The following is a 20,964-nucleotide window of genomic DNA, read 5'->3' as shown; positions in this document are numbered from 1 at the left end:
CCCAACATCTGGAGCATGAATCCCTTCCCCACAGTTAACCATTATGTCAGCATGGATGGTAACCACCGTTAGGGGTAAGTATTAGTGGGCAGTGTGGTGGGGCAATGGCACTCACTTGACTTCCCGGCAGCTGCGTTTCTGCTGCTTACTGGGAGGGGAGGTTAGCCAAACTCCCTTCTGGTAAGCAGCAGTGATTTGGCTGTTGGGAAGTCAGGTGAGCGTTGTTGCCCCACCACACCATCTGCTACTGGGTGTAAGTAGCTTTCCCAGTTAATGCTGAATCTGAAAGCAGTATCAAATCATGGCTTCAGATAATGAGTCGTAAGCCTGGTGAGCCCTAACTGTAGTCAACAGCTATGGTAAGATACTAGTGAGCAGCAATTGGGCCCGGCCAGGCAGGGAAGGGAGAACCATGCTTCAGAAGAGTGTTTGGTCCCTATGGCAACCTCTTGAGTGTGTAACCATAGCAAGGAACCCGATTCCTTTGATTGTGATTTGTTTTAAACTGTTTTCAATATTGAATTTTATATTGTTTTATGGGACCTTAGGGTGACGGATGGGTAAGAAATAACAACAAAACAATCATCTGTCTTACTTCTTCACTACCAGATACAATATTTTGTATTGATCAGCTGGTATTTTATGCAAGTCATTTATTTCATATATCACCCCTTCAACCATGCTTCTAGGGCAGCTTTCCTAAATGAAGCTCCTTGTTTTACAGTCAGTTTCTAGTTTGTCAAGGTTCTGTAGCTGGCTTGTTTCCTCCTCCCAGACACATAGTTAATCCATGGTCTCTTTTCTAAAGGTGGATCGAATGTCTTTCCCGTGTGGTTGCACTAAAGAAGGATGTAGCAATACAGCAGGTAGAATTGAATTTAACCCCATCCGTGTCCGGACTCACTTTTTGCACACTATAATGAAACTTGAATTGGAGAAAAGCAGAGAGCAGCAAGTCCCCGCACTGAACGGTTGCCACAGTGAGATAGGCGCTCATAGCAGCTCAATGGGCCCCACAACCCACCCGCTGGAATATTCCGTTCCAGACAACTTTGAAATTGAAGCAGAATCTCGGGGTAGCATCATGCACTTGCAGTCGGCTGATGACTTGGACTGCCCAGGGGAGGAGGAAGAAGAGGAGGAGGAGGAGGAAGAAGATGCTAGTAGCTTTTGCAGTGGAGTTACAGATTCGAGCACACAGAGTTTAGCACCCAGTGAAACAGATGAAGATGAGGAGGAGGAAGAGGAGGAGGAAGAAAAAGTAGATGAATTTGTGGAAGGCTTGGGTGCCCATGCTGACATGGTTCAAAATCTTCCTTCGGTCCTTTGCTACTCTGACAGCACTGCCATGCATGAAAACCACTCAAAGGCTTCCTCCTACTACGCCAGCTCTTCATCTCTTTATTACCAAATAGAGAACCACAGCCCCGGCTCTCCTAGCCAGATGCGTGAGGCTTACTCTGAAAGGGATACAGTTAAGAATGGTAATCTTTCCCTGGTGCCTTACAATCCAGCTTCAGAACAGTTTGTTGACTACACACGGCAATCAGAGGAAAGTTACAGCAGCTCACTTTATCCTCCTTCCAATCCGTCCGTCATAGTTTGCTGCTCCTCTTCAGAGAGTGACAGCGCTGTTCCATGTAGTAGTCTATATGCTGAGCATAGGCCAAGACACTCCCAAGTGGACTTTTCCTCATACTTGAAAGGTCCTTCTCAAGATGGATTTGTTTCTCCTTTGAATGGTAGCACTCACCTCCCAGAGCATCCTGCTGAGAATTCCCTCAGCCTCTCAGAAAAGAGCAGACTGCATGAAGAGTGTATCAAATCACCTGTCATGGAAACTGTACCTGTTTAAATTATTTTAGGACTGAATCTCAATATTTAACTGCACTCTATTTTAATTGGATTCCCTGGAACCAGTTTTTCCCTCTTAGCAATGGAGGTAAGGGGATAGACTGTGGTTAACATTTTGAATATTTCTTCTTCTTTCAAGCTATACTGGCTGTGGCCGTTGCACAAAAACAGTTTGTGTAAAAAGTTAAAATTAAAAAAGGGGGGAGGGGAAATAAAATTGTCTTTTGATAGAAATTGCCTAGGTTAAAAACAACAACACTAAAAATAGCCACCTACCTGTCAAACTGTGTGAAGCTGAGCTTTCAAACTCAAAGCTTCTCATCTTTATTGTCAGGCCAGTGCAAAATAATGGTAATTTTACTTTGGAATATTCACATTTAGAGTACTAAATTTTCACACATATTTGAAGAAGATGGTGACTTTTTAAATGTAGATGTGATTACTGTACAAAAAAACCTGAATTGTTTGGTAATGTATATTTTATTTATCGTAGCTTAGTACTCATGTCTTGATAAAAATGAACAGCATGTTCATTGGAGCTGAACATTTAAGCAGAACAGCACAGCCACTTCAAATTTCATAACACAAATGGTAACTTTTGCGATGATGTCTGAAGCTGACACTGAGCCACATTGTTGTAACGTGCCCAAGCTCCATTCATTTTTGTAAGCTAGGGGGCAGTCTGGGAAGTCCCACTGCTTGGGCATGCCTCATTCATTTCAGGGACACTTGTGTGGAGCTCCTATGGGAGCTCCTGCTCAATCTCTATAGAAAGGAATTAAGGACATGCACAAGCTCCACTTTCCAAATTGCACGTATCAGCATATATAATCTCTAGAAAGGTGAAATGTAGGACAATCCTCTGTGCGTGTGTGTTTTAATGGCACCAACATTCCTAAAAAATAAAGAAAGCTGGGTGCAGTCCATCAAAAGTTAGTTGTGACTGGTTCATACATTTATTATTTTCTTTTAGGCATTTATTGCTCAGTTTTTTAATTCAACAGCTACTTAAGAAAATGTACAATATTAAATATGAGCACAATCCAGTCACCCTTTGCATCCCCCCTCCCTTTTCCCAGTGGCAGCCCTCCCATGAATGGAGAGCTATGCTTGCAGGACAGCCGTGCATCCTGTTAGGTCTATGAGTTAATATGTTATCGTCATGGCATAATCCCTGCTTTTCTATGGTTGCTTCTGTGGTATTGAGTACAATGGGGATGGGAACTCTATTGACCCCCCCCCCCATTTAATATATTACATTTTTAACTTACTACATTTCTCCAAGGATCTCAGGCTGGAGTACATGGTTCTCCCTCTTACCCATTTTATCTTCACAACAAACCAGGGGGGTATTTTTAAGATAGGAAATTTGGCTGAGTGGGGATTTGAACCTGGATCTCCTTTACCCACTCTAACCACTACACCACACAGGCACACTTGCTCTCCATTAGCCCCTGCACATGGCTTTCCCATTACATACAGTACTGGAGAGTGATGCGAAGCAGCCACATAGCAATGACAACCATGGTCACTTCCAGACTGTTTCTGTTTTCAGATGGGATTCAGTCACTTCAGGTTGCCCAATTATAGCTGATTGGGAGGTCTTGCGGAGCAAACCAGCTCCCACTTTTATCAGCCCTTTTGCGATAAGTGACTGGGAAATGCATTGGAAAATGTAGGATAACACTTGCTTTGAGGCAATGTCATTTAACCTCCCACACACACATATCAGAATGAATGCTCACTGAAAAGCCAATGTCTTCTAATCTCCCTGTAACCATATCAGGATGAATGCTCAACAAACAGGTCATCTAGAAGCATCTCACATTGCTAAGGTAATGGAAAACTAGCCTTGTGAACCAGTGAAATCAATGGGACTTCATCCAGTCACAAGTCTCATTCCATTGTGTTCAGTGGAGCTTAATTGCAACTACCTTTTGGTGCATTGTGTGCCTCATGTTCACTTTAAGAGTAAAGCTGTAGTTTTTGCTTACAGGCCTTTTGTTGCCCTGCAGATGTACAGCTAACTAATGCACTTTAGTGCCTCCTCTTTATTTGTGGAGGCTGTGAAAAGTCTTGAACTTATGCCAGAGGAGGGGTTTTTTATTTATTCTTTTTAAAAATATCATCACATAGGCACTGTGCAAAAATGATGAGGGAAAAATGATGCAGATTTTCCCTAACCAATTTCTGGACACTTAAGAGCAGGACATTATTGTCTATGTTGCGAATGCAACAAGGCATGAGCATTGTAAGACAGGGTTCTAAGAGCATTTAGCTATTCACTGAAGTGTGATTCAAGATTTAACCCACAACACTGTACAAATATTAAAGGCTTGATCCAAAAGGTGACTTAAGTAAAGAGGAATATGTCCACAATTGCTGGTGTTCAGTTAAAGACTTAAAACATTAGAACTCCTCTTTGCTGTTATTGATGCTCTAATCAGGGCCTGGTGCACATGGAGTGGCTGTACATGCAGCCTCCTCCATTAACTTCAGTGGGGGTACTGAATCTGTGTTTGCAGAGAAATGGAGGCTACAGGTGCTTCCTCCATTGAAGTGACCTGGGGATCCTTGCAGGCAGGGGAGCTGTGTGTGCACATCAGAGCTCCCCTGCTAGTAAGAATCTCTGGCTCAAGCGGGTCTAAATAGAAAGCATTCATTTTATGATTTCTTATTCAACCTCAGGAAGAAGGCTAGGTCAGCTATGAGAGAACTAGAAAAGGTCCTCAAATGCAAAGATGTATCACTGAACACTAAAGTCAGGATCATTCAGACCATGGTATTCCCAATCTCTGTGTATGGATGTGAAAGTTGGACAGTGAAAAAAGTAGATAAGAGAAAAATCAACTCATTTGAAATGTGCTGCTGGAGGAGAGCTTTGCTCATACCATGGACTGCGAAAAAGGCCAGTAATGTTTGTTAGAACAAATTGAACCAGAACTATCACTAGAAGCTAAAATGATGAAACTGAGGTTATCATACTTTGGACACATAATGAGAAGATATGATTCACTAGAAAAGACCATAATGTTGGGGAAAACAGAAGGGAGTAGAAAAAGAGGAAGACCAAACAAGAGATGGAATTATTCCATAAAGGAAGCCACAGACCTGAACTTACAAGATATGAACAGGGTCGTTCATGACAGATGCTATTGGAGGTCACAGATTCATAGGATCGCCATAAATCATAATCAACTTGAAGGCACGTAACAACAAATTCAACCTCAGAAACAATGCCTATGAGTGTAACCTGGGACTACAAAAAAATTCAATATCTAGCTTTCCCACTTAACAGCTGAGTCATAGATTTCACCTTATCCAGATTCCACAATCCTTATATATATAGCCTTGGAAACTCTACTTTTGTAAAGTATAAATTAACAAAGGTCACCAATGCATAATCCTTTCTTTAAATCCCCATTTACAGGGGCAATTTTAAATTTAAAACATTGTGCACTGCCTTTTTAAAAAATACATCACTTGTTCTGTTTGGATGATTCCGTTCTTTTAAATAATGACTATTAGGGAAATACCTTTGGTGTGCTGGGGAACTGTTGTTCTGTGTGCACAAGCCCTTACTTGGTGAACACTGTGATAAAAATAGTTAGCTGAACTTTTAATTCCAGTTAATATTTAAATTTTGATAGTCATATCAAATTTTGATCTAGATTTTACATATTGGAGAATGCATTTCTATGACACATGCATTCTGCTCGCTGCCGTAGCCATCAGGGTACCGTCTTCTGTCAGCCTTTTACGTTGACTGCAGCAGGCAAGTGCTCGCCTTTACTTGCTCTTGGAGCGGGTGACATGCCCTGCTGTCAACCAGCTCGCACTCCAAGAAGGCAAATGCCATGTAACTGTATGAAGCCTTAAAAGTTCCTTAGTCATTTTATTCATTTTTTTTTACCGTCCTGCATATTCCACCAGCCTGGTCAACATCTGCCTCAAAGCAAGGCCCAGAATCACTTGGCTGTCAGAAAGGAGTCAGACTTACTTCCTGTGTGTAGTGCTCTCACATTCCGTAACCCTATGGATTTGTTTCAATCTTTTCCGCCGTCTTCTTTTGGCCGTATGGAGCACAATAGATGGGAGAGGAAGGTGGAATAAACTCCCGTGGCTCAGTCATTCTAAGTGCTGTACTTCCTGCATTGTTAGCCCTTTGGTTTTATATCTTATGTGCCAAAAGGCTTGTTGTGACTAAATGACAAATAACAGTGAATGTGTTTTGTACAAGTTTTGCATGTTCTGTTTTAATTTTCATGAAGGCTATCTGGGCCACATAGATAATGAAGGTGATCCTGCCAAATTTTACATGCATTAATGCCCATTGCTTTTGGTTGCTAGTCAGCAAATTAGAACACAGCATTCTCATTGGAAACACGCATTCTCTGGCCCCAGTTCTGTCCAGTAACAAATCATCCCACTTGTTGTTAGAAGGCCAGAAGTAAAACAGCCGATAGCACATTCCTAACCAATTAAATCTCACCTGTCTTGTTGTATTATTGATCATTAGAGATGGGCAGAGCAGATTGATTTGGCTCCAGGAAAAAGATTTGGCAGACTGGAATGTCCTATGCTGAAATATTCCAATCTGTCCGACCTCCTGAGTTACCATAATCCAGTAGGTCCCAGCCCCACCAGAGGTCTTCTTTGACACTGGAGGCCAGATAGAGCATGTGGAGAAACCTCCTGTGCTGACATGATGCAAGGATACAATCATGTCATATTGGTGTACAACAGGGGTGGTTAACCTGTGACTCTTCCAGTGTTGTTTGACTCCCAACTCCCATCACCCCTGATCAGTGGCTGTTCTGGCTGGGACTGATGGGAGTCCAAAATTAGGAGAGCTACCCAGGTCAGCCATCCCTGATGTAGCAAGATGCTCAGAGCTATATAGCTAGAAGGGGGGGGGGGAGAGAGAGCAGTCCTTTAAATACCAGCATACTAGTTATCTATTAAGTGACTGTGTTTCTTCTCAGGTCAGTTAAGTTTTTTCTAGGTAAAATATTCATAGTTTTGTTATTCACTTGAACACCAAAAAAAACACACAAAAAACAGACTTATAAAAATACTTAGCTTGAGACTTTCCCTGCTTGCCCCAGTTCAACGGTTATGATAAATGAGAGCAATGTGGCATTGATAAATAAATGTCAGGGTTTGTTGTGCAGTAATTTTACACTGTTCAGGTTTTTAAAAAGTTGAACAATGGCCACATTCAACTAACCTGTCCCGTCAGCGCAAGGATTACCACTAGCACAATGGGACTTCACCCTGCCATGCCCTTCCCCAGTCTGCTCCGGAAGGTTGGGGAAACCCCTAGAACATATTATTTAGGGACATGCAGGAAGAGGAGAGGAGGGTAAAGGCCTGTTGTGCAAGCAGAAATACTTGCACTGATGGAACTACTTCCTTAGCGTTAGGTTGAAAACAACCCCATCTATCCACAGTACTTTAAATGCAGTATTCTGTCGGATAGCTGATTGGTCATATTTTGAGCCCTGATGTAGCAAAGGACACAAGGCTTTTTTCACATCAGGTCCTACGCACAGATGGATGAAGTGGGAGGAGGAAAACTACTGGATCATATTTTTCTTCACATAGCATCCATCTCCCAGTGGGGTCCAGTGTGAAAGTGATCCATGGACAGCATGCTCTTGCTGGATCATGGTGACTCAGTTTATCTTAAATCATAAGGAAATTACTCTAAAATCTCTTGCTAGAGAGCACATGGTAGAGAACACAAACACACACTAGAGAAACTAATTTGTCCTCTATTAATCATTTCCCTTTTTTTCTCCCTGTTAATTTTCACAGGAAAATAGGATCATGTTTAAAACATGGCCTCAAGGATGTAGGATAATATGGATTATAACACACAGCCTTGCAACTAACTTAAAGAGAACCATCTTGTTCAACACTGATAGACAAGATGCACAAGTATTGCACAGTTAAGTGCTTTCTGTTCATAGTTAATACAGATGCACATCCTTATGAAAATAGATAATTCGACTCTTGAAGATTATGTTTATACACATCCTTATTTGCTACAGAATGTAATACCAAGAAAAGGGAGTAAGGTGCCAAATATTGCATTAGAAAGCAGGATGCTTTTCCAGGGTTTCACTTCCCTGGAAGGCTGAGCCTGAAAGCTTACATGTCAACATAAGGAAAACATGGCCCAATATACATACATCCTATACATCTGTGCTGCAGCTCTTAGGATCAAGAGTAAACCTGCTAACATCTGAGCAAGTCAATAATGTGTTTCTTAAGACGAGTGTTAAGGAAAAGCACTTCCCAGCCTGTTGAAGTCTTTCAGGAACAGCACAGGCTCCAGTCCCAACGCTTGTAAACTATTATATCTGTTTGGAGGCACAAATGAGAAATACATCAACCATAACTGAAAAAAGGAAATATGGAAAGGAGAACAGAACCAATTGGGTCTACCTATCTACAAAGTAAAGGGCCATGCTTCTGGTACTGCAGTGAAAACTGCCCCTTGAGTTCTTGCCATTTAAGAAAACCATAGGATTGCAGGCCAGCAGATTTTAATTTAGGAGGTGAAAACTTAACCTTGCAGTTTGCAATGTGTTGTGAAAACAGTGTTTCCTCGCTACCACCCAGAAAAATCTTAACTATGTAGATTTAATGTGGTATTTTTAGTTTTTTTCTCCAAAGGTTAGATATCTAGGTAATTTGAAACTTGTTTGTTCAAAGCCAAAAGTCATATTAATATAGGAGCATGAATTTAAAACGTTAATTCATAAGACTACCACATTAACCTCATCCATGTGAATTTTAGCTGGCCTTCATTCAGTGGACTAAATTACAGTTGCTCAATAGAAATGTATCTGAAGTGTAGTTTGACAAAACAGCACAAGTGTATTGTGTATACTTATACTAGAAATTTGTGAATACATAAACAGTAAAGAAAAATCCTGCCCTCCCAATACTGCCCGGGACTTGACGATAATGAAACTGGTCTTCTCTTCCCCTTTTTGATTTACCAACTTTGCTGTTGTAACAGCTTTTCAAGAATGAAAGCATTCTTATGTGGACATGCATTATTGACCTATACATGCAACACAGCACTTTGTTAGAATGATGCAGCTTATACTTATTCATACTGTGTACATTATATAAGTAAACTCATCCAACATTGATCATAAAGACCTTTGTAATAAGAAACCACTTTGCTTTGAACAAATAATCAGATATTTATTATTTGCCTTACCCTCCCATCCCAGTTTTCTTTTTCAATTGCCACTTAAATATGGAAAGATATACGCAAAGTTCATCTGTAACTGTGATCTGTTCTCAATAAATGAAGTAAATGTATACAGTCATGGGTGCAATGGTGTTTCCGATGAACTGTTCTTTGAGAAAGAAAATTCAGAAGTTATGCTTTAAGACAGAAGCAGATTCTCACTATTACAGCTGCTTGAAAATTGTAAATAACCATCATGCTGATTTTAACAAGTTTCAGGGCAGATACACATCATTATCCTGTTATTAAGCCACCTTTCAATCAATGCAAATGGGTCTCGCAACCCAACCATCCTAGGCAGAAGCTGCAAACCATCAGTAAATCCTGTCACTAGTGGTTGAGTGACAAAATACGAGATAGCTTTGGCTCGGTCTCTGGGCCCCTATCCTGAACAGCGTGGTCATGAGCATCAGCTCTTATATGTTGTAAATTCTATGTTCCTCAAGCATTTTCCCCAAGACATTTGTGGCAAGAGAACAGAATGTTAATTTAAACATACAAGCTGTAATTGGCATTATTCCCATCATGTGTTGATTTAATTTTGCTTTATAAGTTGCAACCTCACAAATACCAAAAGGGTAACATAGCTAGGCAACAAAAACATTTGACAAACCTTAACCTGGACCTGAAGCTGTAATCTTTTATTTTAACTGTATCCTTATATTTTCAGTATTTATGATGAATGATATGTAATTTGATGTATTTATTGTGGCTTATTTCTGCAATGTATATATTACAAAATAAGCATTTATAAGTCTTAAAATTAGGTTATTTTTTTTCTTAGTGGCACTCGTATTATGCTGTATTTTTACTATATATTGTACAATATATATTTATTGTCTATTTGTTTGCAACAAAGTAAATCAGGTTTCTACGTTACAGCTATTACCGTCTCTTTTGTAATGGGGAGGGGATATCCCAAGCCTCTTCAAGTTAAAATATTCATGCATTCTGTATCCTCTGTCGTGGGAGCTACTGCTTTAAAAAAGGTAAAGGTAAAGGTGTCCCCGCACTTGTAGTGCAAGTCGTTTTTGACTCTTAGGGTGATGTCTTGCGACTTTTACTAGGCAGACCGTATATATGGGGTGGGATTGCCAGTTCCGTCCCCGGCCTTTCTTTACCCCCCAGAATATGCTGGGTACTCATTTTACCGACCACAGATGGATGGAAGGCTGAGTGGACCTCGACCCCTTTTACCGGAGATTCGACTTCCTCCTTTCGTTGGAATCGAACTCCGGCCGTGAGCAGAGCTTCAGCTGCATTACCGCCACTTACCACTCTGTGCCACGGAGGATCTTTAGTAGTCTGAAAAACTAATTAGGGCTTATCCAGATGTACCAACTCAATAGTCTGCATCGTGCTTTTTATCTTGAGTGGTACAACTCCATGTACAAAATATTAGGAGGTCAACTTCCATCTAGTGCAATCTACTGTTTTTGTTTTACTAGTATCCCTATGGTCCACTTATGTATTTTAAAATTTGCAAGCAAGAGTACAAATTCAAAATCTCTGTAACTGTTCAGCATAACTAATATGTGATAAGTCATCATGATAACACAAGAAGTACCTTGCTGGATTAAATCAAGGGCCATGTAAAAATTCAAGCACTTTTGTTAGAATCCTAGAAATCAGCAGGCACCAGTTGTCCACCAGGAATTGGCTATTTATGTTTTATCCTTCACAGTATCCCACATTGGACCGGGGGGGGCGGAGAGATATGTTGAAGGCTTTGGGACTCCTGGCATGACCAACATGGTGGGTATTCTCTTCCCAGCCCTAGGATTCCTGCTTTTTTCTTTCTTTCAGAAGCCAATGTTTATATCATAGAACCTTAAATAGGGCCCCTATCGCAGAAGAGTTACAGTAATAGTTGCCGGCGCTGGTAATGCAGCCGCTGCACTTTCCATCTTCACTTCCATGCCCTCCCCTCCATTCCATCTTGTGCATCCTCTGCTAACCTTCCAATAACAAAATCAGTAAGAGCAGAAGCATGCAGATTAAATGACTGTGGTGAGAAAAGGAGCAACTTCTACGATTGCTGGGAGCAGGGTAGCTCTTAAAGCAACACAACGTCTGAAATGAGAGTCCTATTATGAGAAATAAATAAAAGTTGCTTGTCCCAGTTCTCTGCCCCATCCCTTTGAAGAAAAAGAACATTGGAGCAGAACAAAGAACGCTTCTACTCTTGTATGTTCTCCTTAAAGGTGAAAGAGAAACTAGGTCCCTTTCAGCTGCTCAGACTTCTAACGTGCCCTGCGCCCCTCTCTCCTTTGAACCTGCTTTTTGCATCGTCGTGGGACGGAGTGGTTCCAGCCACCCTGAGGCAGTGATCCAACTGCTCCTGAAAAAGCCCACCTTGGACCCATTGGTTTGTGACAACTACTGCCTGGGCACAAATACCTCCTCCTTAGGGAAGGTGACTGAGACGGCAGTTGTGCTGTGGGGCACCGCAGGGTACCATCTTGTCCCCCATGCTGTTTTAACATCTGTATGAAGCCTTTCGGATCAGTTATCAGGAGATGATGGGGTGAGATGTCAGCAGTACGCTGACAATACCCAGCTCTATTTCTAACATCTGAATGCGGAGAGGTCATGCAAGCCCTCAACCTGAACTTGGTGGTGGGGTGGATGAGAGCCAATAAACTGAGTGAATCCTAGCAAGATGGAGACTGTGGGTTGGTGGTTCCCAAGTTCAGATAATTTGTCAATTGCCTGCTTTGGATGGGGCCGTACTCCTGAAAGGGCAGGTTTGTAGTCTGGGGGTGCTGCTAGATCCATCTTTGTCACTAGAGGCCCAGGCAACCTCAGTGGCTAGGAGTGCCTTTTATCAGCTTTGGTTGGTAAGACAGCTGTGGCTGTTTCTGGATCAGGATAGCCTGATCACTGTTGTCCATGCACTGGTAACCTCCAGGCTCGATTAATATAATGTGCTGTATGTGGGGCTACCCTTGAGCTTGGTCCAGAAGCTGCAGCTGGTGCAAAATGCAGCAGTGAGACTGCCCACTGGGGCAGAGTATCGTCAACATGTTACCCTGCTACTGAAAGAACTGTACTGGCTACCTATTAGCTACTGGGCTAAGGTCAAGGTTCTGGTTTTGGTGTACAAAGCCCTATATAGCTTGGGACCAGGATACCTGAAAGACCATCTTATCCCTTATATACCCAGTCGATCACTACGCTCTAAAGGTGAGGGCCTTCTGCATATACCATCTTATCAGGAGGTCTGTTCTGCACAACACAGGGAATGGGCCTTTAGTGTAGTGACACTTACCCTTTGGAATTCCCTCTCCTTAAATATTAGACAAGTGCCATCTCTGTTGTCTTTTCGGCAGCTACTGCAGACCTTCCTCTTTCAACAAGTCTTTTAAGTAGAGACTTTTATCCCAGTCTACTTCTGTGTTGGAATTGCTTTTTAATATATATTTTAAACCTTTTAAAATGTTTTTAAAGATATTTTGTTTTGATATGTTTTTAATGGTTGTTGTGTTTTAATATATTTTGAAGTCTGTTTTTTATGTTTTAAAGTGTTTTTAGTGCTTTTGTTTGCCACCCTGGGCTCCTACTGGGAGGAAGGGCAGGATATAAATCAAGTAAATAAATGATGCAATATGTATAAAGGAAGTAATCTACCTCTTACTATAGAGGAACATGGAGGAATGGGCTTGCTATGTTTATTTTTTTAAGGATCTAGCAGTAAAGGATAGCTGGGCTAGGCAGAGGTTAGTAAGGGAAAATCACATGTCTTTGCCACACTAGATGCAGATCTATGTTACCAGACAAGCATGGTTCTCCCACCATATGCTGGGAAGTTGATTTGTGGCAACTGTGCTGGGACATGTCATGAGTATCTGCTCCCTCTTGTGAGGTTTATGACTCCCAGATACAAGGAGGTATCAGCCTGGTTGTGACAACTCAGCCAGAGAAAGCAGAGGAATTTCAGGCTGCCATTAACTGAGTTGCTCAGATTCTAATGCACAGGTCAAGGAAAGGAACGTTGTGGAATCAAGAGGCCTAGGAAACGAGGCGTCCAAAGGGGCATCAAGTTAAAGGAAGAGAGTATTAGAAAATGAGGGCTGAAAGAATCAAAAGAAGAAGAAAAAGAACAAGGTGAATGGGGAGAAAAATCAGGATGAGAATGAGGCATGAATAGACCCCATGGCTTCAAGACTCTGGTATGTAACAATGTCACTGCTACATGCCAGTGTCTGTGGACCTGACTCAAGAATTTGCAATGCATCTTTTTCAAATGTCCAAAGGATGCTCTAGAAATTAATCTGGTTACTCCAACTTTAATCTGTTTCCTTAATCCACTCGCTGTTCTTATTGGGCTGCCTGCTCCCTCCTGACACGGTAAGCATTACAAATATACCAGCATGACTGTACTTTGCCTGCAGAATTGCCAAACATTGTTCATAGTTGATCACAGGGCTGTAATACTGTCATTGCCAAGGTTTGTTTCATTTTCTTTTCTAGCATTTTGAACAGCATACAAATTCATTGGAGTAAAGAAACAAAACAAAAAACACGATTCCAAAAGGTACCCTCTTCATCAAAATAATATTTTTATTATGTTATGGAACAGAATTAAAGAGGCAAAATATACAACATGTCAAATACCTGAAACAAATGCTTAGGAGTTCAAAAAAAGAATCTAACCTGGAGGAACAGTAAATGTGTCATGTTTAAGTCAAATGCGAGACCTTGGGGGTGGGGGCACAGCAGCAGAAATCCTTGCAGTGAAGATAAAAATAAAATGCTGAAATACTATGAAGTCATAATTATAGTTTTGGTTGAACATTTTGGGCAATACAATTGTGGAGGAAGAAAAATAGCAGTTAACTTTGTGACTTATACACCAAATCAAGGAAGTGGAAGAAAGCCACTATATCAACAGAAAAACAAATATAAAACCTACTTTTCAGGAAGAACAATGAGTTTGCTTAAACTTCAGCCACATTGCAGAACTTTACTTACACAAGCAGCATCTCCACAATAAGATTTTCTTATCATATATGCAAGGCCTCAAGCAGTTGTGATATTTTCGTTGTTGTTTAAACACACAGATATCTAAACAAGAAAAACTGCTGCCTTATCTGAGACTGCAAATATAATAACAACCTCCCTTAACCTAATGCCTTCCAAATGTTTTGGACCTACAACTCCTATCACCCCTGAATATTGGTCATGTTGGCTGGGGCTGACTGGAGTTGTAGTCTAAAAGATCTGGAGGGCACAAGATTGGGGAAGGTTGCATAGCAAACAGTGTTTTGGGTGGGATCCAGAAAGGCCCAGGGGTGCACAGAAAGTGCTTCTACGTGTACAAGGGGATGGGGATGGCCAGTTTTCATTTCTGGGGGCAACTCTATGCACCTCCATGGGAGGAGCTGTGTCCACCAGGGAGAACCTGTAAAGCTGCTTTGTGTACATGGAACACAGCACAGAAACCTATGAATGAATAGCAAACATATACCTGCAGTGCTCAGAAAAAAGCTTCTCTGGGGTGTGATTCTACCCCTGGAGAATGCTGGAGAAATATGTACTTTTGCTCTTTTCTCTACACTTTTATGACATTGTTCACCAAGGTTTTGGTTTGTTACTTTTTGATGTAATCACACTATTTTCTCAGCTAGTTTGATCCATGACACTAAGCAGCAAAGTAAAACTGAGTATTGGCGCTGAATTAAGATGTGTAACTGGTGAGCCAATTTGTTAACATTCCTTGCAATGTAGAAAACATAAAAAATCATAACTGTACACAAAGCATGTTCAGTTAAACTAAAAAGGTACCAAATTTCGGATGAAACACTATTTCACTTAACAATGTTTTGTAATAGCTCTGTGTTAATAATCCAAAACATGACCCTTTTAAACACAGGACAACATATCATTGGAGAGAAGAAGAGAATAGGAACTGAGAAACTGCAAATGTGGAAACTTGGAACCTGTACACAATACAAACAAAAAAGACACCAAAATTGCCAAATAAACTAGTAATGTGGCACATCAGGAGAAGCAACACACACTTTTTCTACCGACAGATAACCATTTTATAATCAGTTTCAGAAATCTTAAACATAAAAAGCTCATCATTGATAAGCATACTGAACAACAGAACAGCAAAAACGGCAGCAAACAGAGATCCAACAGTATAACAACGGGCTAACACCGAGAACATATTTTTTTTATTAAAGAGTGGTAATAGAACTTCATACTTTCACAACTGCTGGAGTGCTTAATGAGCAGTCTAGGTCACTATCTAAGCCAGGAACAGTCATTTTGGAAAAGTTGACCCAGTGTAAATTATAACAAACACCTATAAGGCGCTTTATTTTTCAGATAATATAGGGAAAAATCATTCCTCCTACCTTCATTCACAAGTTTCTCCCAAGTTATTGAGCAGAATTTATGCATGGGTGTATGTATGCATGTATGTCGTTACAAACTATCCCCACACCACAGAGAATTAAGTCTTAAAGACAGAGGTTTTATAAAAATTTATACTGGAAATGTAATTTCCAGTATTTGTAAACATTTTTAAAGAGTCAAGAAACCTAAGTATTCTTTGGATTTCTTGCTAGCTAAATTATGCATTTACTTTTGAAGTAAAAATGCTTTAAAATATTGTATAGTTAGCTGGTTCTGCATAAGTTAAATCTGTATAATTTTGAAGGAGATGCAGTTCCTGTTTAATGCATCTTCTAATTTCCAGTAGCAGTACTTAATTGTTTTGGCTAAAAATCCATTTTTGGAAGAGGTCTGAGGGGTTACATGATTCCAAGCTTGGATGTTCTCTATTTCCCGTCAGGCACATCTTTAAGGCTGTGTTGTACAACAACTGGTCCTAGAAATGTGGAGGAAAAAATTATTACATTTTTTATCTTACCCTTTAGCCAACATATTGGCGGGGGGGAATGCAAGGCCTACCCACTTTATCCTCACAAAAATGCTGTGAAATAGGTTAGTCAGGCAGCAGCTTGCCTACAATTACTCAGAGAACTTTATGGTCTCCTAGTTCCACCCAACAAAATAGCCAACATTTTGTGGATTTTATGCATGTTTAGGTGACAAAATTGTATCAGTGCTGACAGACTGATTCTGCAGTATATTCCACAGTACTGAAAGCTGCTTAAATATTGTTTGGATTTAGAGCCTACTATATCCTAGAGTCTTCAGGTGGGTTAAGAGTACGCTTTTTGGCGCCCCGCTTTTTAGTGTTCTGCCAATACGGCACCGCCAACAGGGCGATCAGCTGTAGCACAGGGAGCTCCAGCTGACAGTGATCAGCTGTAGCACGGGGAGCTCCAGCTGACAGTGATCAGCTGTAGCATGGGGGGCTCCAGCTGACAGTGATCAGCTGTAGCATGGGGGGCTCATGTGCTACAGCTGGTCGCTGTCAGCTGGAGTGCGGCAGTTGGAATACAGTAGGGCCCCACTTTCCAGCGGTTTTCGCTTTTCGGCGGGGGCCTGAAACATAACCTGTCGTATGAGTGGGGCCCTACTGTAGTTATATTTGGGGAAAAATACTTCTCTGTATCATAAAGTGTTCAAGTGCCCCCAAAAGATACCTAAAAACATGGCTCCACAGCAGCATTCTGAGGGAAGCACCTGGGAGAATGGAGGAGAACTGGAAAGCCTTGCATTTAGTTAAAACTACTGTTTCTTCTACACATCTTTTCAGCTGCCAGGAAAGAGTTGAAAAACCTCACATATGTTCACCCAAAAAAATCATTCTGATTATGTGCCAAATTTCAAATGGGGGGGACTTTCATAGAGGTGCTTATGTAAGTGGTGTACAACAAGGAATATATCTAAGAAATTGTGCCTGTAGATGTCCTATTCTATGGGCACAGGACATGTAAAACTCTCCCTCCACATTTAATGATCTAGCAGCTTCTGGTTTTCAAAACAATCTATGCATTCAATTTTTGGCAGGCTGAATTGCTTTAGAAAATACCTCTCGAATTTCCCATTTTTCTTCTACAGGAGTTCTGCTATTCTTCCCTTTGTAGCCACAATCATGAAGTTGTACTGCTCCAGGAGAAGCACGTAGGCATAGCTCTTTCTGGATGTTGTGTCTAATTTCATGACGTGCAGAATATTCAAAGTACTATATAAAGAAATGATTTGGTCAGGGAAAGATCACCCAAAATGTAACTATATAAATTCATTGTTTCCATTTGAATTTCAGATTAATGATTACAGAACTACATTACGTTTTGCAAATGTAATACTTTATACATAATGCCTAAACAGCAACAATGGCATATGGCAAATGTAATGGCATAACACAGGTCATTAAAAATTGTGGTATGAACTTGGAAAGATTTTAGTTTAACTTCTTCCTGATACTCAGAGACAGGGCAGATATTCCCAATTAAACTAATTTGTACAGAACAATGGGCTAGTTCCAGACTACCTGTTGCCAATTCTCCCTTTCCTGTGCTCCTCATAAAGCTGTTCTGGAGGGTAGGGGACCCTCTGGAACAATGTAGGAAGTAGCACTGGGGGCCGCAGGGAGAAGGAGTGAAAAATGCCTTTTCCCTACTTTACTCCAGCGAGAGCCTCTGCTGGATCCCTTCTATGAAAAGCAAACAGAAGAAGGCTTTTCATTCATGGAAGAGACAGTCTGGATCTAACCCAGAGTTAGTATGAAAAGTTTGTGTAATGTCAAATGATCCTAGAATTGATAAACCCTTGCAATGAAGAGATGTAATCCACTGAAGCATTTGAAAAACTCTGATTTCAAAACAGCACGAGTAGCTCACTGCCACTGACGAGACTTAAAAATGCTTAACTTTGGTGGGATTGCACCCAAAGTATTGCTCAATTACGCTGGATGAAAGTAGCTCTCCCGCTATTTTTTGTCAAGTGTATCTTAACAGCACAAAGTGAAATGCCATTCACTGCATCAAGGAACAGGAAGGCCTACTGAGGTCAGCAGGTTGCTTGCTACCACTGTAGAATAAACTAATGGAATCATCATCCATATTTTCTGAGGGATAATTGATAGGAAAACTATAAATCAATGCTGAAACTATTTGCTGTTATTGTACTTTTAAATTTAAATAAAAATAATTTATGGTAATTATTTTAATTTAATGAAATTAACTATGACTGGGATGCCTAGCTATATTTTCAGAGGTGTAACATTTTAGGGAGTGCTATATGTTCTGAACGATCATTGCTCCACATGTTGTGCATCAAAGACTATTTGTTAGAAAGATGCACATAGGCTCAAAATAAGTGGTTTTAGTGTAGGGAAGACCACTCTGACCTCCCAGCATGAGACTGTAAGTATGACAGGACAGATGACTCAGACCTGGTTGCTTAGTCACCCACTGGTTTCCTCCTTGACAGCAAAAGTTCTAAAGACAAAGGAAAAAGCAGTAGAAGAGAGAGAGAGAAAAAGAGTCAAGATTATTAAGTTTACAAGGCAGAAATGAAGACAGTGTTCCTGCAGAATAGATCAGAGCCAGACAAAAAGCTGAAAAAGAGATGAAGAGGGCATGACAGATACAGTCAGGGAACTAGTGTAACAAAACCAAGATACAGCATTATAGAAGTCATCCAAGTTATTAGCACATGATTATAGAAGATGTGGACTCTGCACAGGAAGTAGACTCAGAGTAGATCACTTTGGGTTCCACTGTATCCATGGTAGTAGTTGGTCACTCTCCCCTAATACAATACCCTCTTTTTATTCTGGGTACCTTAAATGACAGAGATGCTTACAATCTGCCCACTTAAACAGGAACATAAATAACATCAGATTGATTACACAGTAACTCTCAACCATAAGGATGGATCCAGGTTTGTTGGTGCTCTTGGAGCCCCCCCCCCCACTTTAGTAGATGGTAGGTGCGTGAGTGTGTTTTTTCCTGTTGCCATTCTTTTACTCACAGCAGTGTAACAACAAATGCACTGCCATAGCGGCAGCTGGCATCTGCCATTTTAATTCCCCCACAATGCCCTTCCCTGATGTACCATCAGCGACAGTTGGATGCTATGTTTGGGCACAGGGGTATTGAAAAATGATACTTGCAGCTGGTCAGGCTTCAGTGCTAAGCAAAGGAAAAATGGTGGCCACTTGGTACTAAGAGGAACATCAGCCCAGAAGGCTGTAGCTGGCAGTTTTGGATTTGTAACAAGCCCTCCTGAGGAACTGGAGCCCTAAGCAGCTGTCTGAAGGTGCTGATGCTGGATGTTAGCCTGCCCATTCATTGCTGTACTAAGTCTGCAGCACCATTGTGAAGAGCTTCCATATATTAAACTGCTGAAAACTTGATATAGGTATGCTCTTGTTTTGAAGTATTACTGGGTATCAGCTTACCCTATATTGCACCTGCTCTTCTTAGTGAGCAATTTTGGAATCTGAACACTTGAACACCAGTGAGCTCTTTTGGACATCTGTGGCTCTACATTTGAGTGTAGTTTAAACTGTCACTGGAGAATAGTTTATTTCCATTAGGCCCAAAAAGAAAATGTAGGCACATACCAGCATTTTACACATGGCATGTTATATTGATGTTACTCACACTTCCTACATCAACTTGTCTGCTGAGTTCCAGAGGCTTTTAGGGAGCACTCTGAAATGTTTACAGAGTACTAGAAAAGCCTGTTGAGCCTAGTGGTCACCCCATTTGTTATAAAAGGGGCACCCTAGTACAAGATCAATACTAACCTGTTGTTGCACATTTCAGAGGAAGTTTGATCATTAGAGCAAAGAGGTTTTTCATGAAGCTTGTCTGTCATTATCGATATTCATATTTTCCATAAACATGGCACGAAAAAGCACTATATTATATGATCAGTACAATTACATAAAAGCAGAAAGTGACATTTTACCTGATTTCCTCCAAGTCCATGACAAGTATACATAATCAGTGGTTTGCCACCATTATTATTTTCTCCTGCATCCAAGCATGCTCTTCTTCCAACATTTTTTAACTAAAAAGAATATTAAAATGGAAATGTAACTGAAAAATAGCATAGTTAAATCCTATATATTTGGTTTATTTTTCTTTTAAAAGGAAAACATACTCACATATCCATGTAATGAAGGATTCAAATCTGGCACATATGCCTCAGGAAAAACACTGCTAAGATACCACGTAAAGTTTTTACATTGTAATCGTTGCCTTAACTCGTGTCTTTTTGAGAGGTCACCAAAAGTTTTCTGTTGAAACAAAACTGAACAATTAGTGTTATAACAAACTGAAACCGTGTCATAAAACAATTACTTTTTTAATGAAAGTAAACACATAGGGAATTTGTAAATTAATTCCATTAATCAATCTTTAAAGTATATTTTAACAACTAAAATATAGGTTGGAGGCCCATTTAGAGAACAAATTACTTACAGCACTCACGCCACATATCCTTCAGTCATTGTATGTTCTGATCAAATTATCCTTTTGGATGTATCCCTAAAGAATTTTAAGTGGATCAAGAGGGACCACACATCCAATAATAGTTACAAGAACCTGAATAATCTTTTCCAAATTCTTTTTATTTAAATACATAAGTAAATAAAACAAACTTATAGAGCCAGGAAGAAATATATGTGTGTGTACGTGCACATGCGCGCACCCCCTCCTAACTCTGACCACATTAGTAGTCAATTTTACCTCAATATCTGCACCAGGTGTGCATAAAATCAGCACATATCCAACTGCATTTCCAAGTAGCCTTGCTAGTTGTTGGGGTTTTAAATACCAATTACAGTAGGGCCCCACTCATATGGCGGGTTACGTTCCGGACCCCTCCTGAAAAGCGAAAACCGCTGAAAAGAGGAGCTCATTGAATAGAATGGCGCACGATGGCAGAAAACCGCCGTA

General features: G+C 40.6%; 2 protein-coding genes across 10 annotated transcripts in view; one reads left to right on the top strand and one right to left on the bottom strand.

The window, feature by feature from the left end:
* CSRNP3 (cysteine and serine rich nuclear protein 3) overlaps positions 1–2,761 on the top strand; it is a 130,339-nt gene extending 127,578 nt beyond the window's left edge. For all 6 annotated transcript variants that reach the window (XM_061612928.1, XM_061612933.1, XM_061612929.1 and 3 more), the window contains one exon: positions 809–2,761. In XM_061612928.1, the coding sequence (XP_061468912.1) occupies positions 809–1,855 (1,047 nt within the window). In that variant the 3' untranslated portion in view covers positions 1,856–2,761. The remainder of the gene's footprint in view (positions 1–808) is intronic.
* A 10,921-nt stretch (positions 2,762–13,682) lies between these two features.
* The window catches only part of GALNT3 (polypeptide N-acetylgalactosaminyltransferase 3), a 30,532-nt gene continuing 23,250 nt past the window's right edge, over positions 13,683–20,964 (bottom strand). For all 4 annotated transcript variants that reach the window (XM_061608586.1, XM_061608584.1, XM_061608585.1 and 1 more), the window contains exons 9-12: positions 20,172–20,303; positions 19,973–20,074; positions 17,082–17,234; positions 13,683–15,968 (exon numbers count right to left, since the gene is read on the bottom strand). In XM_061608586.1, the coding sequence (XP_061464570.1) occupies positions 15,846–15,968; positions 17,082–17,234; positions 19,973–20,074; positions 20,172–20,303 (510 nt within the window). In that variant the 3' untranslated portion in view covers positions 13,683–15,845. The remainder of the gene's footprint in view (positions 15,969–17,081; positions 17,235–19,972; positions 20,075–20,171; positions 20,304–20,964) is intronic.

The sequence above is a fragment of the Rhineura floridana genome, chromosome 2 (assembly GCF_030035675.1).
Source record: "Rhineura floridana isolate rRhiFlo1 chromosome 2, rRhiFlo1.hap2, whole genome shotgun sequence".
Classification (NCBI taxonomy): domain Eukaryota; kingdom Metazoa; phylum Chordata; class Lepidosauria; order Squamata; family Rhineuridae; genus Rhineura; species Rhineura floridana.
This window is presented reverse-complemented; position numbering and strand designations above follow the sequence as displayed.